At 40.9% G+C, this 21,035-nt stretch overlaps 1 protein-coding gene across 2 annotated transcripts in view; it reads left to right on the top strand.

Moving 5' to 3' along the window:
- Positions 1-2,939: 2,939 nt before the first annotated feature.
- Positions 2,940-21,035, top strand: part of rnf213a (ring finger protein 213a) — a 31,095-nt gene continuing 12,999 nt past the window's right edge. For both annotated transcript variants that reach the window (XM_065964663.1, XM_065964662.1), the window contains exons 1-28: positions 2,940-3,090; positions 4,563-4,681; positions 5,413-5,567; positions 6,224-7,102; positions 7,233-7,399; positions 7,502-7,669; positions 8,738-8,943; positions 9,040-9,332; positions 9,428-9,687; positions 9,836-10,048; positions 10,137-10,329; positions 10,423-10,478; positions 10,646-10,820; positions 10,915-11,076; positions 11,163-11,261; positions 11,338-11,460; positions 11,562-11,745; positions 11,982-12,155; positions 12,279-12,431; positions 12,522-13,141; positions 13,259-13,418; positions 13,909-14,126; positions 14,942-15,079; positions 15,169-15,333; positions 15,495-16,782; positions 16,872-17,053; positions 17,171-17,314; positions 17,397-21,017. In XM_065964663.1, coding sequence (XP_065820735.1) covers positions 4,576-4,681; positions 5,413-5,567; positions 6,224-7,102; positions 7,233-7,399; positions 7,502-7,669; positions 8,738-8,943; positions 9,040-9,332; positions 9,428-9,687; positions 9,836-10,048; positions 10,137-10,329; positions 10,423-10,478; positions 10,646-10,820; positions 10,915-11,076; positions 11,163-11,261; positions 11,338-11,460; positions 11,562-11,745; positions 11,982-12,155; positions 12,279-12,431; positions 12,522-13,141; positions 13,259-13,418; positions 13,909-14,126; positions 14,942-15,079; positions 15,169-15,333; positions 15,495-16,782; positions 16,872-17,053; positions 17,171-17,314; positions 17,397-21,017 — 10,302 coding nt within the window. In that variant the 5' untranslated portion in view covers positions 2,940-3,090; positions 4,563-4,575. The remainder of the gene's footprint in view (positions 3,091-4,562; positions 4,682-5,412; positions 5,568-6,223; positions 7,103-7,232; positions 7,400-7,501; positions 7,670-8,737; positions 8,944-9,039; positions 9,333-9,427; positions 9,688-9,835; positions 10,049-10,136; positions 10,330-10,422; positions 10,479-10,645; positions 10,821-10,914; positions 11,077-11,162; positions 11,262-11,337; positions 11,461-11,561; positions 11,746-11,981; positions 12,156-12,278; positions 12,432-12,521; positions 13,142-13,258; positions 13,419-13,908; positions 14,127-14,941; positions 15,080-15,168; positions 15,334-15,494; positions 16,783-16,871; positions 17,054-17,170; positions 17,315-17,396; positions 21,018-21,035) is intronic.

Below are 21,035 nucleotides of genomic sequence, written 5' to 3'. Positions count from 1 at the left end.
ACTTTTCATATATAAAGGAGATAAAACACAGATGTCTGTGACATACAAACTATTATATCTGATAAATGAGAGCAAATGTATTGAACAGTGAAGCATAAAAACACATTTGTTCAGCTGTTTCTCTGTGTTACAGTATTAGAGGAAAGTCATCAGGGTAGCCCACTACCTTTGAGTATTTACACTTAAAGAACCACATTGTCATGCAGTCTTCATTGCAAAAAAACACGTTATGTTTAAACCCTTAAATGTGGTTAAAAAATGCACCAGAAGTGCAAATATGTTTCTATAAATCCACTGAATATCATTAAAAAGAATTGCACTGACTAATGATTGACAGTTTGATTTAAAAAAACGAAAAAACTAATATTGAAGCAGCAGACACAGCTAAACCTTGCTTCTATATTTCCCATGATGCAACTCAACCTCAGATCAGAAATTCAAGTTCAGCTTTCTGAGATCAAGTTTGAGAATTTCAGTCATTTCAGGATAAATGAAGTGTAAGGGGTGAAAAACACATGTGAGTGAACTTTTCTTTATGACCACTTTTTAAATATTTTATAGAACTTACTGTGCGGACAGCAGGACAGCAGGACTGGACACAAAATGTCTTTTGTTAGCTTCCTATGTTAGCTTCTTGATATTTAAATTAAGCTCTCATTGGCAGGCCAGAGGGCAACATAGTCTTGACCAATCTCCTTGAACTTTTTATCTGAGGTAATAAACAGAGGAAACAACTTGGATTCCCCTCATTTCAATAAAATCCACCCAGACTTTTTTTTTTTTCCTGCAAGTGGTTTAAAAAAAAATGTTTGCATGTTTTTTGCATGTTTTGTTTTTTGCTTGAGACACACATGATTCTTTGATTTTGTGCTGCTTGAATGTAACACGCTCCTGAACAGGCTGTGCAGTCCAGGCTTACATGGTGATAATACTGCTGCACAAAATGACACTGCAGGGACTGGGAAGCCAAAGGGCAGTCTGAAGTTATGCTGAAACACTAAATCTTAAATGTTAAGCAACAATCACTTTTTCTCGTGATTAGCACAGAGTCCACTTGTGAAACACTTTGTTTTGTAGCAGACTTCTGGATGAAATGTTAAGAGCCCCTGCACATTATTAATGCCAAATTTATGGGTTGTGCTGCCCTCTGCTGGCAATGTAGAGTAATTGCATCATAAGATCATTTCCCGTTTAGCCTCTCCCCAATAGATGTGTGTTTAGAGGAAGTTCTTTGCTCCTCAGAAAAAAAACAGGTTTTTGTTTAGTTGTACTTATAGAAGTAATATCACATCTGTAAAGGCCATTATTCAAGAGAATTATTTTTCTGTTATTTCTTATTTACAGATTTAGTAACCTGAAACCTTCCTTTATATGAAAAAAAAATACTTAACCTTTGTTAGGTGGGGGTTATTTCTGTATGAGATGGACCATGATGAAATGGTGAAACAGACTGTGGATCATCTTAGATTTATTCAGCCATGGTCAGACAACACAGAAACACAACACACATGGCTGACAAAGTGCAGACCATCGCTGACCCATGCTGACCAAGATCTCACAATCATTGACAATCATTGGCAAAGTGGCCATCATGGGCAAAATGGCAAAATGGCCAAGTCTTCACACAGTGTGGCTTATATTCTGCTAGAAGGTACAGCCCACAAATTCCTTTCCATTTGGGTACATCACTATAAAACAGTAAAGATGACATGACACTGATTTGTATACGTAACAGATGTAGACTCTTTGTCTAGCAAACAGTTGCTGACAACATATAGTTGGCTCCTATCCATTTATAGATCTGCTACTACTTAGGTGCTTCACCCATATAAGGTTACAGCTTCACAGACCCAAAAGTAGAATTACTATGAGATGGTTGACACAATTTAAAGAAATGTCCACAAAATTATCAAGATGAATGAATCCCTGAAAATACCTACTAACAACCTTCCATGCCCATGGTGACTACACTGTGCTAAAACTAATAAATCACAGGAGAGGGTCCTGTGCTAGTATGCTGTGGACATTCTGCTGTAAGAAGGTTCTTTGTTGAATCTCACTTTCTGTTTACCAGGAAAATGACTAGTTTTCAGTTTTCTTGAAAACATGAGGGGGGGGGGGGGGGGGGGGGGGGGGGGAATTCCAGTATACCCTTATCTTTGCTAATTTTGTGCAACTGCCATCTGGGTTTATCCTAAAAGATGCAGTAAAATACAGCTGCCAGCGGCTCCATGGTTAAGATCATTTCTGCAGTAATTAATGGGTGAAGAAGTTGGTAAAATAGACAGAATACAAATTCCACAACTCATAAATCTGAAACAAATTTACTGTTGTATACAATGTAGCCATGACTCACTATTCAAGGCCAGTCAAACTAAGTTATCCTTAGAGGGGAGGACCTTTTTTTTTTTTCTTTGAATTTCATTAAATGTTTTATTAGAGGTGTTTAAATTCTTTACTCATGGAAATGAAAATACACAATAAGACTTGGACAAAGATTGAAAGTTTGAAACTGTCAATCTCATATTCTAATTATTTTTTTAACACCATTGTGTATTATTTCATTTATTTATTTATTTTTTATTAGGGGAGGACCTTTTATGCACCCTAATGCATCTTTTCTTCCCTCTTTTATAGCTTAAATGTAATTGGAGAATTACATTTTTTTTGTTTGACCTTCTGGGTCACCATAAATAATAGTGCTTACTGTTCACACATCATAATCACCTTTAGCCTACTCATGCTGTTAACCTTCTACAAACTTCTACTATTATGCATGTTCAGGTGTATAACAGTGGTCATTAGAGGGAGCGCTTGGTTACAGTGCTGAGTGTCTTAATTAGTTACTGTCCGCACCTGTGTAAGCAGCCGTCATCACCCAAAGGCAACATATCGATATGAATCAGTAAGAAACTTAACTTTATTAGTTTACGCCCATTTCTGACAAAACGAAACTTTACAAGACATGCGGAAATGCCAATGAAGCAGGTCTCAGAAGTGACTCTGCACTGGCACATTGCAGGTCCAGAACATATGACTTCTCCGTTTTGCCATTTGGAAAACAGAAGGAAACAGTGACAGTCCGTTCAGGTGAGTACCTGCATGCTAAAACGTGTTTTTGTGTTTCCAAAAGCCTGAGGTGAAAAACGACAGACTCATTTATTAGCTGGAGTAGGTAAGCTAACATACCTCGCTGTCACTTTTTGATATAAAAAATGTTTAAGTACAATAAAATGACGTGAGAACCTGTCTTTGAACATGCATATTTAATGTTTTTATAAGAGTAGTGACCCAGTAAATGCTCAACTAACACACGTAGGTCTGCTGTTAGGAAGCTAGGTAGCTAGCTAGAAGCTGCCAAGTTGTTGCAATGACAATACGGCAGCGTGAAAGAGAGCTGTTACTGTTTTCAATATATGAGTCGTACGCAACATTTGTGCTATAATAAAGGAAGATACAGTTTGTTAAGTTCGCATTCTCATGTTTTCTGGAAACGTAACAGGAAGTTACGTAATATTTACGAGGCAAACATGTGATTGGCTAAATGGCGCAGCCAAAGATCTTTTCATTAAAAGAGGGATCACTCTATACAAGAAAATGCGGTATCCCACTTACACTGAGTAAAAATGAACTCGCTCTCTCTTCTTCTATAAAGAAAACTTCCCCTAAAAGTTTTACCCGCAATATTAAATACCACAAATGTTTGATTCTAATTATTTCCATGATAATGTGTAAAAGATTTAACTGATTGGTGCGCAAGACAAATATCCCTTACAATTTACAACATTGCCATGCCTGTCACCTATAGTTTTCTAAGCATGTTTTCCTGCTTACCATAGTTTTTCATTTACAGATGTACTAATCGTTTTTTAAAAATACATTTTCATAAGGAAATTATCACAAGAGTCAGGCAACAGTCTGAGAGAACTGTGGCAGTCAAAAAACAAATACAAAATAATGCTACCCTCTTTTCATTGGCTGCAAAGGAGAAGTTACATGAGAGAAAATATTAATAAAACTATCTCAGGTCCAAATCCCTCAAACACAGCTTTGATTTCTGCTGAAAACATTCCAGCTAATTGTTTCCTCAGGGTGTAACCAGAGGCCTCAAGACCGAGCAGAGCAGTGATTTAATGTTGAAATGCCTTAAGTGGAAATTCAGAAGGCTATACAAGCCTCTAGTTTTAGTTTTTTTCAAGGGATTTTAATTTTATATATTTAGGGCGCAGTGAGCCCTCATGTTTTATTTTCTAGTCTTTGACCTAACTGTGGATTGATGATTGTTGATTTGATGGTTCGCGGGACTGAAGGTGGGCGTGCATGTCACTCTCACTTTTGCAGGGTAATTTCCTTTTCAGCCCCTAAAGGAAACGTGTATTTGTCATTTTGTTGGGTAACACCGCTCAAAGTCCAAATGAAGGACCAACTTTCCTCTGGGCGGTTGTTGTGCAGAGCTGAGCAGTTGAATGAGGCCTCATCGGGCAGAATTGAAAGTGAAAGGAATCTGCAGCAGGGTGGGACCTATTGGTACTTCTTTACTGACACTTTGGTTTCATTTACAGAGATCAGTGAAGTATGAATATGAAGTGCCCAGGTTGTGGTCATATCATATTAGAGGAGACAGCCAAGTTCTGCAGTGAGTGTGGTCTAAAGCTGTCTGGCCCACCAGCAAACAAACAAGGTAAGTCAAATCATTTACAAACCAACTGGGTTAAAACATGGGCTTAATAATACAACGAGATGAATTAACATTCAGAAAGAAAATGCATTTCAAGTTGATATGAGTCAGGCTGTCCTTTACTATTTGTTAATACTCTGACACTGTTTTTGGTTTTAATCTACAAACTGAAATAACACAGATCATTGTGGCTTTGTCTTTGAATAATAAAACTTGTGTGGAAAGGGAGCAGAAATAACACATTCAAATAGTCATATCAGCTGTACATGTATACCACATTTTGTCCCCAAACAAATATTCATATTGAGATGTAAACAAGTTTATTTAGCATGCGTCAGAACATTCATATAGTAAAGTAGATACAACAAGTTAACAGAAAACATCTGTGGCAGAGGAGCACGTTGTGATGTCTTCCTTAACGTCCTCGCAATCACGCCCATCTATCGTGTGGAGTTTAATACATAAAGAATACTTTAACCTAAGAATATTACAAGAGGGGCTGAAGTACAGGTTTTATAATAAAGAACAAGTGACATTAAGAACGGGTTGACTGGGCCTTACTGGTAAGTCTAAGAAATACTAAAAAGTGAATAGAGTGAAAGATTCTATGGTAAAATTCAGGAATATAAAAATGTTATTAAAGATATCTCTCCTGTATTTTTCCAGACTAGGACTTATAGAGAACATGGAGAAAATGGAAGCCTCACCTCTTGTGTCCTTCTTGTGTAATCCAGATACAGGTGATCAGCCCAGATCCTTGATAGCAGACTCTGATGTTACAGCTGAGAAATCCGCCCCACAGGAAACAACCTCACCTGTGGAAAGCAAAGAACAAAATAAATCCCCCAAACGACCAAGTGATGAGACCCCCAGCAACGTAAAGAAAAAGGTGAGGGTTATGCAGTCATGTTCTCTGATGTGTGGACGTGGACTCGACCGCATGTCCTTTTGATTTTCTTACTTTTTAATTTTTGAGTCTGTCTGGCACGCTTCATAATTACGTAAAGATATGCATTGTGTTGTATTACGACGTTATGTAACGAGACGTTATGTTACCGACGAGAGGTAACCGTGCTCAGGCCCGGTTAGTCCTGGAGTGCAGGGGAATGGGAAGTGGGGGGAATCTTGCTTCAGCACCTTACGGGACAACTTTGCCTAGTGTAGGTGCGCCCTTAATGTGCTCCCTCCGGGTCTACTATAACTTCAAGGTGGTCGACCTTTCAGTTCCCGAACATATAAGAGATGTTTGATTTTTTGGGTGACTTTAAAATACCTGATTTATGTTTTTCTTTGTTATTCATACACAGTACTTTCCCTCTGCTTATACATTTTTATAAAGGTGTTATATAGGTTAAGCATATTGTGATGTCTTATCATTTGGAATAGCTTTCACAAGAAGTACTTTAGATTTTCATTTAAGATGTCAATCTGTCACTAATACTAAAAACATGTTGGATTTTATTTTTGATTGAAAACTTTTGCACGGTTTTACATTAACAGTAAAGTGGTTTGTTACATTGATTACCTTCCTTCTGATTTTTATAGAAAAAAAAGAGGAAGAAAAACAAAAAAAAGAAAGATGGCCAAGATCAAAGCCACTCTGACATGTCCCACGTCTCTGTGGGAGAAAACCAGCGAGGGAAGACGAAGGGCGAAGGAGATTCATCAGAAAGCGAGAGCTCAGACAATGCAATGGATGAAACACCAGACCCACTCCAGGATGGGGCCCCCTCACAAGGGAGTCCGTCCAGCTCCTTGACTCCTAAAGCTCCTGCTGCCCCTCCTGAAGACAAACCAGCCAGTCAGAGTGAAATGTCTGAAGACAAACCAGTCAGTCAGAGGAAAACGTCTGCTGACAAAGAAGCTAAAGACAAACCAGCCAGTCAGAGTAAAATGTCTGAAGACAAACCAGTCAGTCAGAGTGAAATGTCTGAAGACAAACCAGTCAGTCAGAGTGAAATGTCTGAAGACAAACCAGTCAGTCAGAGGGAAATGTCTGCTGACAAAGAAGCTAAAGACAAACCAGTCAGTCAGAGTGAAACGTCCGCTGACAAAAAAGATGCAGCAGCAGCAACGCAGTCTGAGGACGCAAAATCAGCTCAGGATCAGACTCTCAGCACAGACACTCCAACCCAACGACCTCCCTTAAGGGATGGCAAGGCCGCGACCTCTCAACCAGGTGCAGGCAAAGGAACAAAGACCGCCAACTCGAAAGAGCAAAAGACTGACGGAAAAAACTCTAAGAACAAGAAAGACACTGCAGCCACTAAACCCACGCTGGACCAGAATGCCAACGCAAAGACGAGCCCAAAACCGAGCGAACAAAGCAAACAGAAGGGAAATAGTCTGCAGGAGCAGAAGAAACAGAAGCCGGCTGCAGCCGCTACACAAAAGATGGTTTTTGGCCCTCAGACTCCATCAAAGGTAATGCTGAGTGAAATGACTGTGAAGGAATCTTTATTGATTAACTAAAGCTTTAGTGGAAATATCACAGATTAATTTTCATTACTTTAAGTAGTATTTGTAACACAAATATTTCATGATACTTTAACAGTCTGACAGTGCGGGCTCAAGTGTGGACCCAGAGGACACAGACAAAGTTGTTCAGCAGACTGGGAGCAGGAAGACCTTGGCACAATCCTCAGATGCAGCCCAAGAAAGCAAAGATGGCAGTAAGGATAGCACAGAATCCAGCACTCGAGCTGAGCTGCCGCCCAAAAGGTGATGATGTTCTCCCACATTTGCTTCAGACCAATCTTTCAGTCTAAGTCTCTGTGTTGTGTTTGCTCTTTGAGTATTTATGGATCTATGTTTTGATTTTAGGATAACCAGGAGCAATACCATTGCTGCATCCGACAGGCTCACCATCTACTTCCACGCAGTTCTCTCCAAGGATTTCAAATTTGATCCGGTTGAAGATCATGTCTTTATCCGAGCTGGGTGCGGCATTGGGACATGGAATGAAAATGCAGTTGAGCTGTTTGTAGCCAGGTACTTATTTTGTCATTAATAGAGAACAAACCAAATGACGTATTTTTGTAGGCCAACCCAGAAGTAGCATCGCCATGGGGTCTATTGAGAATTCGCCTATGGGATTTTTGTATTGGATTTTGGTAATAAGCTCTGTGGCAGAGACGTGTTTCTGATGCGTAGGCGTTTTGTTCAGCAGGATAATCTCCACAAATGAAAACCATTTTTATGATGTTGTCAACAAGACAAGGCGATTTAGTCTGCCATATTTACCATATTTACACAGCAGACATCATGCTCATGGTGGGACGCTCAAATGCTGTTATGATGTTGAAACACTTAATTCTAAGTAAGTTCTACAGATTCAGAATTATTAAGGCTCAGTTAGATAGTAAGCTACTGTTAAACAACAGCTAAGTCAGCTTCTGAAACAGTGACAGGAGTAGATCTATATAAAAAGGATTGGTGTTTGTACATCTCTGTGTGTGTGTGTTTCTTGGTAGAGGCAGACCGGTGGAGGAGAGACAGAAGGCAGATTTGTGTTAAATTGTCCTGGATGGTGTTGATCTTTCGAACTGACAAAATAATAAAAATCAAACACCCATGAAATGTTTTGCTTGTGTCTTCATCAAGTTTATGCTGGTGTGGACAGTAGTTTGATCAGTGACGTATGACGTCAGAGTGCATTTACACGGTCTCAAATTTTTTGATGCATTATTTTTTTCTGTGCTCTTTTTTCTAAATTAAAGTGTCATTTTTTTTTTACAGCCCTAATTTGAACTTCCAATGGGGCCGTATGTCTTTCAATCAATTTTCTCCCAGCTGTCACCACTTGACAAGCAGTAAAACAATGTGACTACCTCTGTCTATTTGTTAATTCTCACAGCGTGGAACACAGCAGTAAGACATTGTATCAGAATTTGAGCTCCCCACTCTGAGCATGATGTCAGAGAAAAGTGTTCGCTGTGTAAATGGAAACTCTTAAGTGGTCTGTAGGCCCTGTAGTTTTATTCTCTACTTCAGGAATTCAGAGAGTTGTCACTGTTTTAGCACACTGTACATATGATTGTTCTTTTCCTTTTAACACAGGGACCTTGGAGAACATGGGTTTCTGGTCCAAGGCAGTCTGACAACAAAAAAAAAGGACGTAGAGTCTGAGTCCATACCGTACAAATATGTTGTCTACAAACATAAAAAGAGAAAATATGAATATGAGTTCATATACAAACTGGATTCTACACAGCAAACTGTCAACAGATGCTTGTTTGTGAAACCCCAAATACTCACTGAGAAAGGTAATCAAAGCCTTCACTTTACATCTAATTGGTAACAGCATGTGAATGTTTTATTATGATGATAATAATAACGAAATCTCTCCTTTTGTGTTGTAGAAGACTGGCATCAATATGACGACATTGTCTGCGTCGAGCCTCCAACAAACGTGCTCAAACGTTTTTTTAAAGATACTTTCTGGCCTGATCAAAAGAGAGATCTGATTAAGGGAAGGAATATTGCTGGGTCTGTAATGCTAAAGACCATATTTGATCTTCTCAGTAGCTGGGATGTGGCTAATCTGAAAGGTTTCCTGGTCCAGCTGAATCAGTTCTTTCATGTGTATGGGGAGCCTTTTGTGTATGAAGACAGAGAAAAGAAATGGAACTCCTTAGGCTATGGAAAAGATGATGTAAGTCTGTAACCTTATTTTTCTTCTCATAGTAGCAGTACACAATGTCTGTAGACATCCAGGTAATGTGATCTTAATTTACCTTAATCTTTCAGGTGAGGAAAATGCTGAAGGACTTCATGCTGGAAAACGTGATTCCTCAGGCGTCCAAGGATGGAGATAAGAAGATGCTCTATATTCAGGATCCCATGAGGGCAGCTGTGATCATGCTCTGTGTGTGTAAACAATATTTTATCGGACTGACTTTGGCTGAGCTTAATCCGCTCTGCACTGCACTTTGCCTGCCCAAACTGAACAAAGACGATTTCCTGCAGTATTGGTCAGATTTCTCTCAGGATGTCCCCATTCTCAAAAAGTCAGTATCAAGTTTATAATCACTTATACATAAATATCAATAAATAATGTCAGTCATGTCCAGCTTACTGAAGATGGTACTCCACTGCTTACATTTCTTCTAAAACACACCTTTCTTCTTACCTGCTAATAAAATGTCTTTGTTTTAGTCTGACAGAACACTTGGTGTCACTGATAAGTGCTGTAAGAACAGCAGGAATGCCTCGATGGATTCTGGTCCTACCGCTCCTCCACCTCCTCAGAGGCAACACAAAGCCCTTTGAGGTACCAACTTCTGGAAACATGAAGTATGGCTTACTCTGGGCAGGCTTACAAGGCCTTGACATGGGTACCTCAACCTACATGGGCAGTCAAGACAGGAAGTAAGATTCCCTTACCTTCACAGCTCAAACAAAACCCTGCAGGAGACAGGTGGATGCTGTACATTTAAACTTTATGTCCTTTTTTCAGGGCACTGATTAATTCGATGAAGAGCCACAGTCACCTGATGGAGGCGGATGCACTTTTAGTGCGATCCTGTCTGTACTTGATGCCTTTTGATGGCCTGGAGGAATGTCTCACACACATTAACACTGAGCTTCTGGATGTGCTTCACATCTTCACCAACAAATCTCCTCAGGAGATTTCTTACAGTAACTTCCAGGTAAAATGGAAACACTAGTTTGAAACAATAACATGTCACATTAAAAGTCATGCAATTAAAATATATCAATATTTTGTATTTCCTTTTTCACAGACAGTATCGGACATTCTCTCACATATACAAGAACACCTCATTCAAGAAAAATACAGGTGATGCTCTCCCTAATATTAGCTGATTTAACAGAAGAGGCATGTCATCATAGATGCTGACATCTGTTTGTTGATTAAGTTCTTATTTTAACAATCAAGATTTATTTTATGGAAATAACATATTTCTGACATGTGATGTCTAAGTCTATTTTCTTTCTTTTGCATAGTTGTTTTACTGTGGCCTATAGGAGAATGTGCCTTGAAATAGCGGTGAAACTGTTCGAGAAGCTCTGCAGAGGAGTCAGATTGACAAACTACAACCAGAGTTGGATTAATATTCCAGTGGCTTGTATGCACCTGGTTGCATCAGTGTCAGACTTTGTTCACTCTAACATTCAACAGGTATGTGACATGAACCAGTAAAGCTAAGCTTTGAGCTTGTCAGACTGGATTAATTAATTCTGATAAAATAAATATTTAAAAAAATCCAATTTAGGAGACAGAAGACGCGCAGAAAGAGCAGAAATATGCAAAGGACTTGGTGATCTCTCAGGCCATGGAGACTTTGAGAAACTGGATGAATTTGTCCTTCAGGTTCTCTTTGCTCAACAGGGGCCTGACATCCCTGTACCAGATTGAGGCCACGGTGGAGATTGAAGTGAGCATTTAAGTCTTACATTTCCTAAATAAACCACAAAAAATACAAACCAGTGGTCACAATTCAGCATTGTTGATCTGTTATAGATATGGAACAACATCATCTCCATCAGCTTCAAAGATGAGGAGTGCACAAGAGAATGGAGACACACATTCACAAAGGATTTTGAGGGCAAGTACAAAAAGGTATGTGATGTATCTCGTTCAAGTCCCTGTTTGTGTGTAAAATATAAAACATATTTAACACATTTTATGTATTTAGGAAAATGCTGTGGATCAAATTGAATTCTACTGCACTAAGATAGAGCAGCTCAATAAATCCCATCCACTTACTGCTGCCAGTGTCGAGAAGTGTGCTCTGGAGGCTGTGACGTGTTTGTGCCAGGTTTGAATGACTTCTAAAAACCTTAATGGCATAGTTCATAAACGAGAAAGAACAAACCTTTTTTGATCTCATGTTAATGTCCTCTGTAAACCCACATACAGACCAAGTCGGAGGGGAGACTGTTTGACAGACTCCAGATAAACTGGAAGTTTGGGAAACTCATCTCCACAATTATTGAGAAATCGTGGCCAAAGGACCGTCAAGGAAATTATCAGGAAGATGAAGAAGTGGTCCTTCAGCACCTCCTCTCCTGGACGGCTGCCAAAAACATTTTCCAACTATACGGTATTTTCACAATACAAAATAAACATAAACATGTAGTATCAAACAGAGAATTTCAAGGGTGTAGAAGTTAATTAAAAAAATACTCAATGACATCCTACCATGAACTCTAATTTAAAAGAGTAAGAACCCTCTGACAGTGAAAAAGCCGGCCTTAGCTCGGATAAAGGAGGCAGCAATAAAACAGTTTGATCATTGATGTGATTTTAAGCCTAAAATGTCATATTTTGTCTTTGTAGGTGCAGATAAAGACCTGATGGATAAGCTCTCTGAAGATGCCAGGGGCAAAATTGCTATTGCGATGTCATCATTCGTAGCCATGAACAATAAACTGGTCAATGGAGACGTTAAGATCGGCCTGCTCAATATCATTCTTGAGAAGAGCAAGGCCTTCTTGGAGCTGTTGAAGATCGGTAATAGCAGTTTCATTGTCTTCAAACATAGCTTGAGAAATGTGTTATATTTTTAGGGGATAATTGCTCTAAGAAAATGATTTCCTTAAGTGAATGTTGTGTGTGGGATTTTGTTATTAACAGACTGCCTGTTGGAGAAAGAACAATACAAGGATCATGCCAAAATGAGGAGGCTTTTGCAGTGCAGACAGGACGAAGTGAAGGCCGTGTACCACGAGAAGGAGCTTCTGGACACCCTCCTAACAATGAGCCACAAACTGGAGGAACACATGACAAGTACGGTTGTACCGCCAGGATAATTCATATTAGTCAGTTTAGTTTCAGTTGCAGCAAATTTAACAGAGTCACATTTTTCTCCCACCATAGCTGATGTTGCCGACATGGAAAATAAGCAGCAGGTCAACATTGAGATCATGCCCCTGAGCCATTTCATGGAGGTCCATCAACTTGACCAAATGCCCTCTCCAGTGGCCGGTGTCGTCACCTACTTCAGTCTGGATGAAGACATCAGAGACATGGCCGAGGTCCTGCACACCTTCCAAGAAAGTTATATATTCAAAGTGTGCTGGGAGAAACAAGCCACGCTCCGTGCTTCTGAGGAGATGGAAGACGACAATCCTGCTGAACGTGAAGTAGTGGACATTATGGCAACACCAGAAATGATACATGATGAGATTTTCAGGCCGTGCTATGCTGATTACACAGACATCTACACTTGTCTGAAGAATGGCAGTATAAGGCTTGGGGAGGTGAACCAGCTCTTCAGTGCTTACAAGGGCAACTACGAGGAGCTTGCAAAGGACCTGGACATCATGTGCAGAGTCGATAAATCCACGGACAAACAGTGGATCCACAGCAGGGTTCAACAGATTGAGCAGTATCACGAGCTTCATCTAGCTGTGGTTTCTGCTGAAATTATCATGAAGGTTAAAGAGACGCTTCATCTTCAAGGAAACTTCAGGGTTCTGGAAACACTCACTGAAGCTGTAAGTGACCATGTTTTCTAGTAGTAGTTGTTCCTGGATGTAAATTTAGAAAAGTGAAGTGATTGGATTGAGTCAACAGCAGAACCTCAAGTGTCTTTTGGCTCTTTCTTTCCTCAGAGTCGTGCAGACTTTCAGAACGAGCAGCTCAATCGCATTGACAATGACTTGATGCAGGCAAAGAAAGCTCTGGTGGACATCACTGAGCCTCGCAGACTGTGCCTGCAGGAGCTGGGGCTCAGAGGACACTTTGTGAATTGGGTGAAAGATGCACTTGAAGGTAGGTGTTGAATCAGAATTGAGGAAACTTGTTATTCATACAAAATGAGAATTATTTATGGTTCTACTACTTTATTAGAAATTTTATTCTGTCAAACTGCTGGTCATCTGTGCTTTAATGACACTGATCATGTGTCTTCTTTTCTTTTCTTTTTTACGGTAGAAAGACCGGAGTCTGCAGTGAATTTCTTGATAATCTAGCATTAGCGTTAAAAAATCTGTGATATATCAGATATTGGCTTAGCCCAAATAACGGCTTTCTTTAGCCTGTCATTTCCTTTAAACCTGAATCTTTTCTCTAAACCTGGTCAGAGACTTGATCTGGTAAGAGAAAATTCTAAAATATTGTCAATTTGTGTCTCGAGTGAGCAGGGAGTAAACCTGAAACTAACCTTGTTTTATCTTCAGTAGTTATTGTTAGCAGCAGTTTGAGCAACAAATCATTTAAAGCTCATTCTGCCTTTCATCCTGAAAAATGTTTTTCTGTTCAGATATCAATGAGTTGAAGGTCTTTGTTGACTTGGCCTCCATCTCTGCGGGAGAGAATGACATGGACGTGGACCGTGTTGCTTGCTTTCATGATGCTATCCTTGGCTACTCTTCAATGCTGTACGAGCTCAAACCAGACTCTGATTTCCAAGTCTTCAAAGAGGTGCTCCATAAGCTCTGGAGAGCTTTGGAGAATGACTGCAACCTACCAAAAAAACTAGTAAGAGGACCCTTTTGTACTTTACTACTAAAGTAATTCTTAGTGTAAAAACCATCACAACTTAACATGTGTTGAATTTGTTGATGCTATTATGATTCCACAGTCAGTTGGGGATGCTGACTTGTTAAAAAATAAGTTAAATTGTAAAGGAACTATGTGCAATAATAAATAAATCATGTTGCCGTTCGATGCATTGTACCAGAGCTAACTTAATGCTAATTCACAGCTGCAGTCTCTCTGCATGTTGGATTGACACCGAATCACCAGGGTGCTGACAATATGGGGTTCTCTCCATTAGCAAGGCTAAACTAGAGAAGACTTGAAACAAGGGATGGCTCATTTTAAATATTTGAAGAGCAATAGCATGAACATCTTAAAATGTAACAAACTTGGTTTAAAATGACCACAAACCACTAAATGAAAGGTTGGTAGAATTGGAAGGTTGTGTGATGCCAAACAGCGTAAGACAGGGTTACCTAATGTGGTACAGTACAGCCTTTCTCTGCTGCCTTCCACTTTCATTGACGATGTATTGTACTGTGAGCAGCCAGGCCAGCCAGGTGCTCTGGGATTTAATAAGTGAATATAAGCAGGATGTAAACTTTACATCTCTCTGATCAGTCGTTTTCTAAAATAAAAGATGAAGCAGCCTTTAAAAAAAGGTTTCACAGCTAAAACACAAGACTCATATTAGCTCATGTTGGAGTGTACTGCTCAACAAATAAACCAAGGGAAATTAACAGTTAGGAGTTAGGGGTTAGTTACCCCTAATGTTATATTTAATAACATTATTAACAATGCTATCTTTTTTATAGCGGGACAGTGCTCGTCATTTGGAATGGCTGAAGACTGTTAAGGACAGCCACGGGTCAGTGGAGCTGTCATCTTTATCCCTAGCATCAACCATCAACACCAAGGGAATCTACCTGATAAGTGCACAAAATGTAAAAAAGGTAAATAACAACACCAAAAGGGACCATGTTCCTAGTCTTGCTACAAAAGACACAATTATGCATGATTGTATTTCTGTTCCTACATCCAGTTGAGTCTTGACACGGCCCTGAAGCTGCAGATTATAGAGGAGCACGACGAGGGTCAGCAGACGCGCTGCTATTCTCTAGAGGACCTTCGAGAGCTGCAGAACAAACTCATGCTCATGTCTGGAAAAGGGGACCAAGGGCAGAATGAAGTGGATCACTTTGCAGAGGTCTCTTGTAATTTTACTTTTTATTTAACTAACAAATGTCATTCTGTTTTGTCTCGAAGTTGAAATACTGCTGCTACTAATATGAATTATTCTACTACTTGATTTTGTGATTCAGATGCATATACGGTTATGTTGAATGTTACCTTGTATTTGTTTTTCAGGTTTTTGCAAGTGTTCAAAGGCTAGCTGAGGCATTCATCGCCCTCTACACTGCTGGAAATCCTCTGTTCAGACACTGGGAAGCACAAATCAACTGCTCTCTTTGCAACACTCAACCCAGTATTAAGATGGACTTCAACCTTGGCAGTGTTGTCAGTGTTGTAACTGTGGAGGGCAGCATCGAGGAGGAGCTTCCTGAATTTTGCAGGAAAATGGAGAAATGCCTGGAATATTGGAGGGACTTTGTGGACAAACAGAGATCCAAGCATTACTATCTGAACTATTACACAGCTGAGCAGATTGTTTACCTCTGCAGCAAGCTGAGTCAACGAAATGTAAACAATGTTGAGGACCAGGTTCTCATGATGCTCTCCTTTGTCAAGCCAAATTGCACAGCCTCGGACTTGAGGGAGGTCTGGCATGCACTCCAGTATACAATACTCACCAAACCAGAAGAGCAAAATGAAGACATTGAGTTCCAGACTTTTGTTGTGGTGCCACAACCCGAGTTGGTAGGTCCAGACTTCACCGGCAAATTTGATCTTTTGCCAAGTCTTGTAGAACAAGCAAATGGTTCCCAAAAGTTTGATCTCATATGGAATGGATACATGAAAGACATGAAGAACTTTCTCCCACAAATCCTTGACATCAATAATCTGGGGAGACTGTTGGAAATATTAGCCAACAAAGTCGATGAAAGTGAAGAAGAAAACCGAAAAGAAGACATTTCAGATTTTTACACTGCAGGTCTTATAATGAGGCAGCTACCTAAAGGTCTAACCACAGGGAATCCAAACCTCATTGTTTGTCCACATGATGATGTCTTGACGTCTTGTATCTCCATCTACATGAGCAGTAAAGCTGAAGCACTTCCAACCTACGACGAGGTCCTCCTGTGTGACTCCTCAACACCTTATGAACAGGTGGAGCTCTTCCTCAGACGCTGTCTCAACACAGGCTACAGGGGACAGAAGATATACACTCTACTGTATGGAGATCTCCTCACTTATGATGTGAGCTCGAAAGTTGAGAACTTTTTTCAGCGTACGAAAATGCAGAGCCTAAGGGACTACAGGCTTGTTATAATCTGCAGCTCAGAAAGAGAACATGCCTACCTTCCTTCTGCCTTCAGCCAGTACAGATTGCACATGGTTCCCCAGGAACCACTGGCCAGAATCCAGAGGTACCTCCATGATCACTTTGTCGTCCCAGCAGATCAGTGCAGTGCTGCAGCTACTTTCAAAGACAGACTGCGTGTTGGTGTTGTCTCATCCAAAAGGGCTGGTGTTGGTGTGTAGATTTTACCATTACTCTGCAATTTCACAATGATGAATTAATTATATCCTCACCTGAGATATTGACCTTTTTTTAAATCACAGGTAAATCTCTCTACATCAAGAAGTTGTATGAAAAGCTGAACCACTCAACAAAAAAATCGTCCATGATGAAATGCATTCGCTTGATTGAACCTTGTGTTGACGAGAATGTCATCCTTCAGTCTCTGTTGAACACCTCCAAGAGGAAGGAACTCATCGTGTTTCATTTCGATGTCACATCATCGGTAATAATAAGTCTGAAGTTATTGCTATGCTGTGTGTGCATGTATATTAGTCTTTTTAACTGCTATGATAAAATGTGGTTAACACGTTGATTGGCTGTCTGTTATGTTGTAAAAAAGGTGCAGAAAGGTCTCCATGAGTTTCTTTTCAAGTTGCTGATTCTGCGCTATTTGATGGACTCTGAGGGAAAGATGTGGAAGTGCAGTGACAAGCAGCTGTATCTCATAGAGATCTTAGAGCGAAACGGAAATGTGTCACAACAGGTATGAGTTTCGCAAGTTTGTCTATTTCAGTCATTTGTCTTCTGATTTTAAACTGCTGTGTGTTCATCTGTTTTCTGCATAGGCTCAAACTACAAACAGCACGTTCACAGATGTGTTTCCAAATATTTTCTGCCGACCACCCAAAGAGGTTCTAATGCTGGAGGTGAAAGGGCGAGAAGAACCCACCATTCCAACCATGGATGACCCACTGATGGATGATGACGAATTCCGTAGCGCAGCCTTTCAGCGGCCATATCAGTATCTCACAAGGTTTCATAACCACAGTGATCTTGATGTGTTCACATATCAGGGTGTTGAAGGGTCACATGTGGAGTGTCTCCAGATGCTTCTCATGTTCTGTGGAATGATGGATCCATCCTGGGCAGAATTGAGAAATTTTGCATGGTTCCTTAATCTTCAGCTGCAAGATTGTGAGACATCTGTTTTTTGTGATGCCACTTTCACTGGAGACACACTAAGTGGATTCAAGACCTTTGTGGTGGACTTTATGATTCTGATGGCAAAGGACTTTGCCACTCCATCACTCAGCATCTCTGACCAGAGCCCTGGCAGGCTGCAGACGGATGACCTAAATGGTGTTCGAGATGAAGACTTGGCTCCTTTTCTGATCAGAAAAAGATGGGAAACAGAACCACACCCATACATCTTTTTTAATGATGACCACGTGTCCATGACCTTCATTGGTTTCCATCTTCGGCCCAATGAACAGAACTTTGTTGATGCAATTGAACCCACTTCTGGACAAGTGATAAAAAAGAATGTCATGACAAGGGCATTGTATGAAGGCTTACAGCTGCAAAGGGTCCCGTTCAACATCAACTTCGATAGCCTCCCCAGAGGAGAGAAAATAGAGCGGCTATGCAATGTCCTTGGGATCCAGTGGCCTCTTGACCCAGATGAAACATACGAGTTAACAACTGATAACATACTGAAGATGCTGGCCATCCACATGCGATTCAGGTGTGGCATTCCAGTCATTATCATGGGAGAGACAGGCTGTGGAAAGACGAGGCTCATTAAATTCCTTTGTGAGTTGCGGAGGAGTGGAGTGGCCACAGAGAACTTGAAGCTGGTCAAGGTGCACGGAGGCACAACCTCAGAGATGATTTACACCAAAGTCAGAGAAGCTGAAGATATTGCTTCTGTTAACAAGCAAGACTATGGATTTGACTCTGTTCTCTTCTTCGATGAGGCCAACACTACAGAGTCCATCAGCAGTATCAAGGAGGTCCTCTGCGACAAGACAGTCAAGGGGGAAAGTTTGACACAGGACAGTGGGCTGCAGATCATTGCAGCATGCAACCCTTATCGAAAACACACAGATGACATGATCAAGAGGTTAGAATCTGCTGGTCTTGGGTACAGAGTTCGAGCTGAAGAAACAGATGAAAAGCTTGGGTCTATCCCTCTTCGCCAGTTAGTGTATAGAGTTCAAGCATTGCCACCAAGCATGATCCCTCTGGTGTGGGACTTTGGACAGTTAAATGATCACACAGAGAAAATATACATCCAGCAGATTGTGCAAAGGGTGATCGAAGACAACGCAATCAATCAAACAAACCTCGAGTGGATCACCGATGTCCTTTCAGCTTCCCAGAAGTATATGAGAACAAGAAAGGATGAATGCAGCTTTGTCAGCCTGAGAGATGTTGAACGCTGCATGCTGTCTTTTGTGTGGTTCTATGACAACCACCTCATGCTGTTTGGAGAACTTGAAAAATATGAGAGCAATCAAAATGCTGAGAACAATGATAGGAATCAGAGACAGCTTGAGGTCAGAGATCCAGTGCTCTGGTCTCTAGTTATGGCCATAGGAGTGTGCTACCATGCCTGCCTGGAAAAAAAGGATAAATACAGAGAGAAAGTCAGCAAATGTCTTCCAGAAAGATACAGCCCAGCAAAGGTAATGCAGGAGATCTCACTCATGCAGGATGTACTTTTGAGCGGTGTGCCAATGGGGGATACAATTGCAAGAAACAGTGCTCTCAAAGAAAATGTCTTCATGATGGTTCTCTGCATTGAGCTGAGAATCCCTCTCTTTTTGGTTGGAAAACCTGGAAGCTCAAAATCCCTGTCTAAAACTCTGGTGGCAGACGCAATGCAAGGCCAAGCTTCTCATTCTGACTTCTACAAAATGTTTAAACAGATCCATTTGGTGTCCTTCCAGTGCAGCCCTCACTCAACACCAGAAGGCATCATTAATACTTTTAAGCAATGCGGACGCTTCCAGGAAGGAAAGAACTTGAATGAGTACATTTCAGTCGTGGTGCTTGATGAGATTGGGTTGGCGGAGGACTCTCCAAAGATGCCACTGAAAACCCTTCATCCCCTGCTAGAAGAGGGATGCATAGATGATGAAGCACTACCACACAAAAAGGTCGGATTCATTGGAATCTCCAACTGGGCTTTAGACCCTGCGAAGATGAACAGAGGCATATTTGTCTCCCGCGGTGATCCTGATGAAAAGGAGCTGATTGAGAGTGCCAAAGGCATATGCAGATCTGATGCCATGGTTTTGGAGAAGGTCAGGGACTTCTTCCAGCCCTTTGCAAGATCTTACTTGAGCATCTGTCACAAACAAACAAAACAACGCAAAGGATTTTTTGGCCTACGTGACTACTACAGCTTGATTAAGATGATTTTTGCATTGGCAAAGGTTTCTCATTGCAAACCTACTGCAGAGGAAACAATGAAGGCAGTGTTGAGAAATTTCAGTGGTAGGGAAGATGTGAATGCAGTTGCTGTCTTCACCAAGAGACTGAAGATTGCACCGAACTTGGACAACATCAGTGCTATTGAGTTTGTGAGAGAAAACATTCAAGCAGTTGGACAAGATGAAGACTGTCGGTACCTGCTGGTGCTAACAAAAAACTATGCAGCCCTCCAGATCCTTCAGCAAACCTTCTTTTCAGAAAGTGGCCAGCCAGAGATCATCTTCGGATCCAGTTTCCCAAAAGATCAAGAATACACCCAAATCTGCCGCAACATCAACAGAGTGAAGATCTGCATGGAGACGGGTCAAACAGTTGTGCTTCTTAACTTGCAGAACCTCTACGAAAGTCTGTACGATGCTCTCAACCAATACTATGTCTGCTTGGGAGGACAGAAATATGTTGACCTTGGACTGGGGACCCACCGTGTGAAATGCAGGGTGCACAAAGACTTCAGGCTAATTGTCATTGAGGAAAGAGAGGTGGTCTACAAACAGTTCCCCATACCGCTCATCAACAGGCTGGAGAAACACTACCTGGACATCCAAACTGTGCTCAAAACTGAGCAGAAAAGGATTGTGGAGGAATTGGAGGGATGGGTGAAACTTTTTGTGTCCCTTGGCAGTCAACGTGCAGCAACTGCTCAGACTTACAAGTACAAAGCACCGGACGTCTTCATCGGGTACCACTCAGACACATGTGCATCTGTAGTGCTTCAAGTCATCGAGAAGCAGAAGGACAGTATGGATATCTCCGACCCTGAGAGGAAGATTCTGGAAGAAGCCAAACTCGTCCTGCTCAAATGTGCTACACCAGACTCAGTTGTACGACTGGACTGCACAGGCCTCCCCAAAGTGGAGAGTGACAATCTGTCCAGGGTCTACTTTGAAGAGCAGAGTAACAGCTGTTTAGCCGACTTCATTCTTGCTCACACAACACAGGAAGTCCATTGCAGCTCCTCATTCACAGAGGTAAACTTAAAGTTGTCA

Source organism: Labrus bergylta, chromosome 16 (assembly GCF_963930695.1).
Source record: "Labrus bergylta chromosome 16, fLabBer1.1, whole genome shotgun sequence".
Lineage (NCBI taxonomy): Eukaryota > Metazoa > Chordata > Actinopteri > Labriformes > Labridae > Labrus > Labrus bergylta.
The sequence above is the reverse complement of the archived record's forward strand: the minus strand, read 5'-3'. Positions and strand labels throughout refer to the sequence as shown.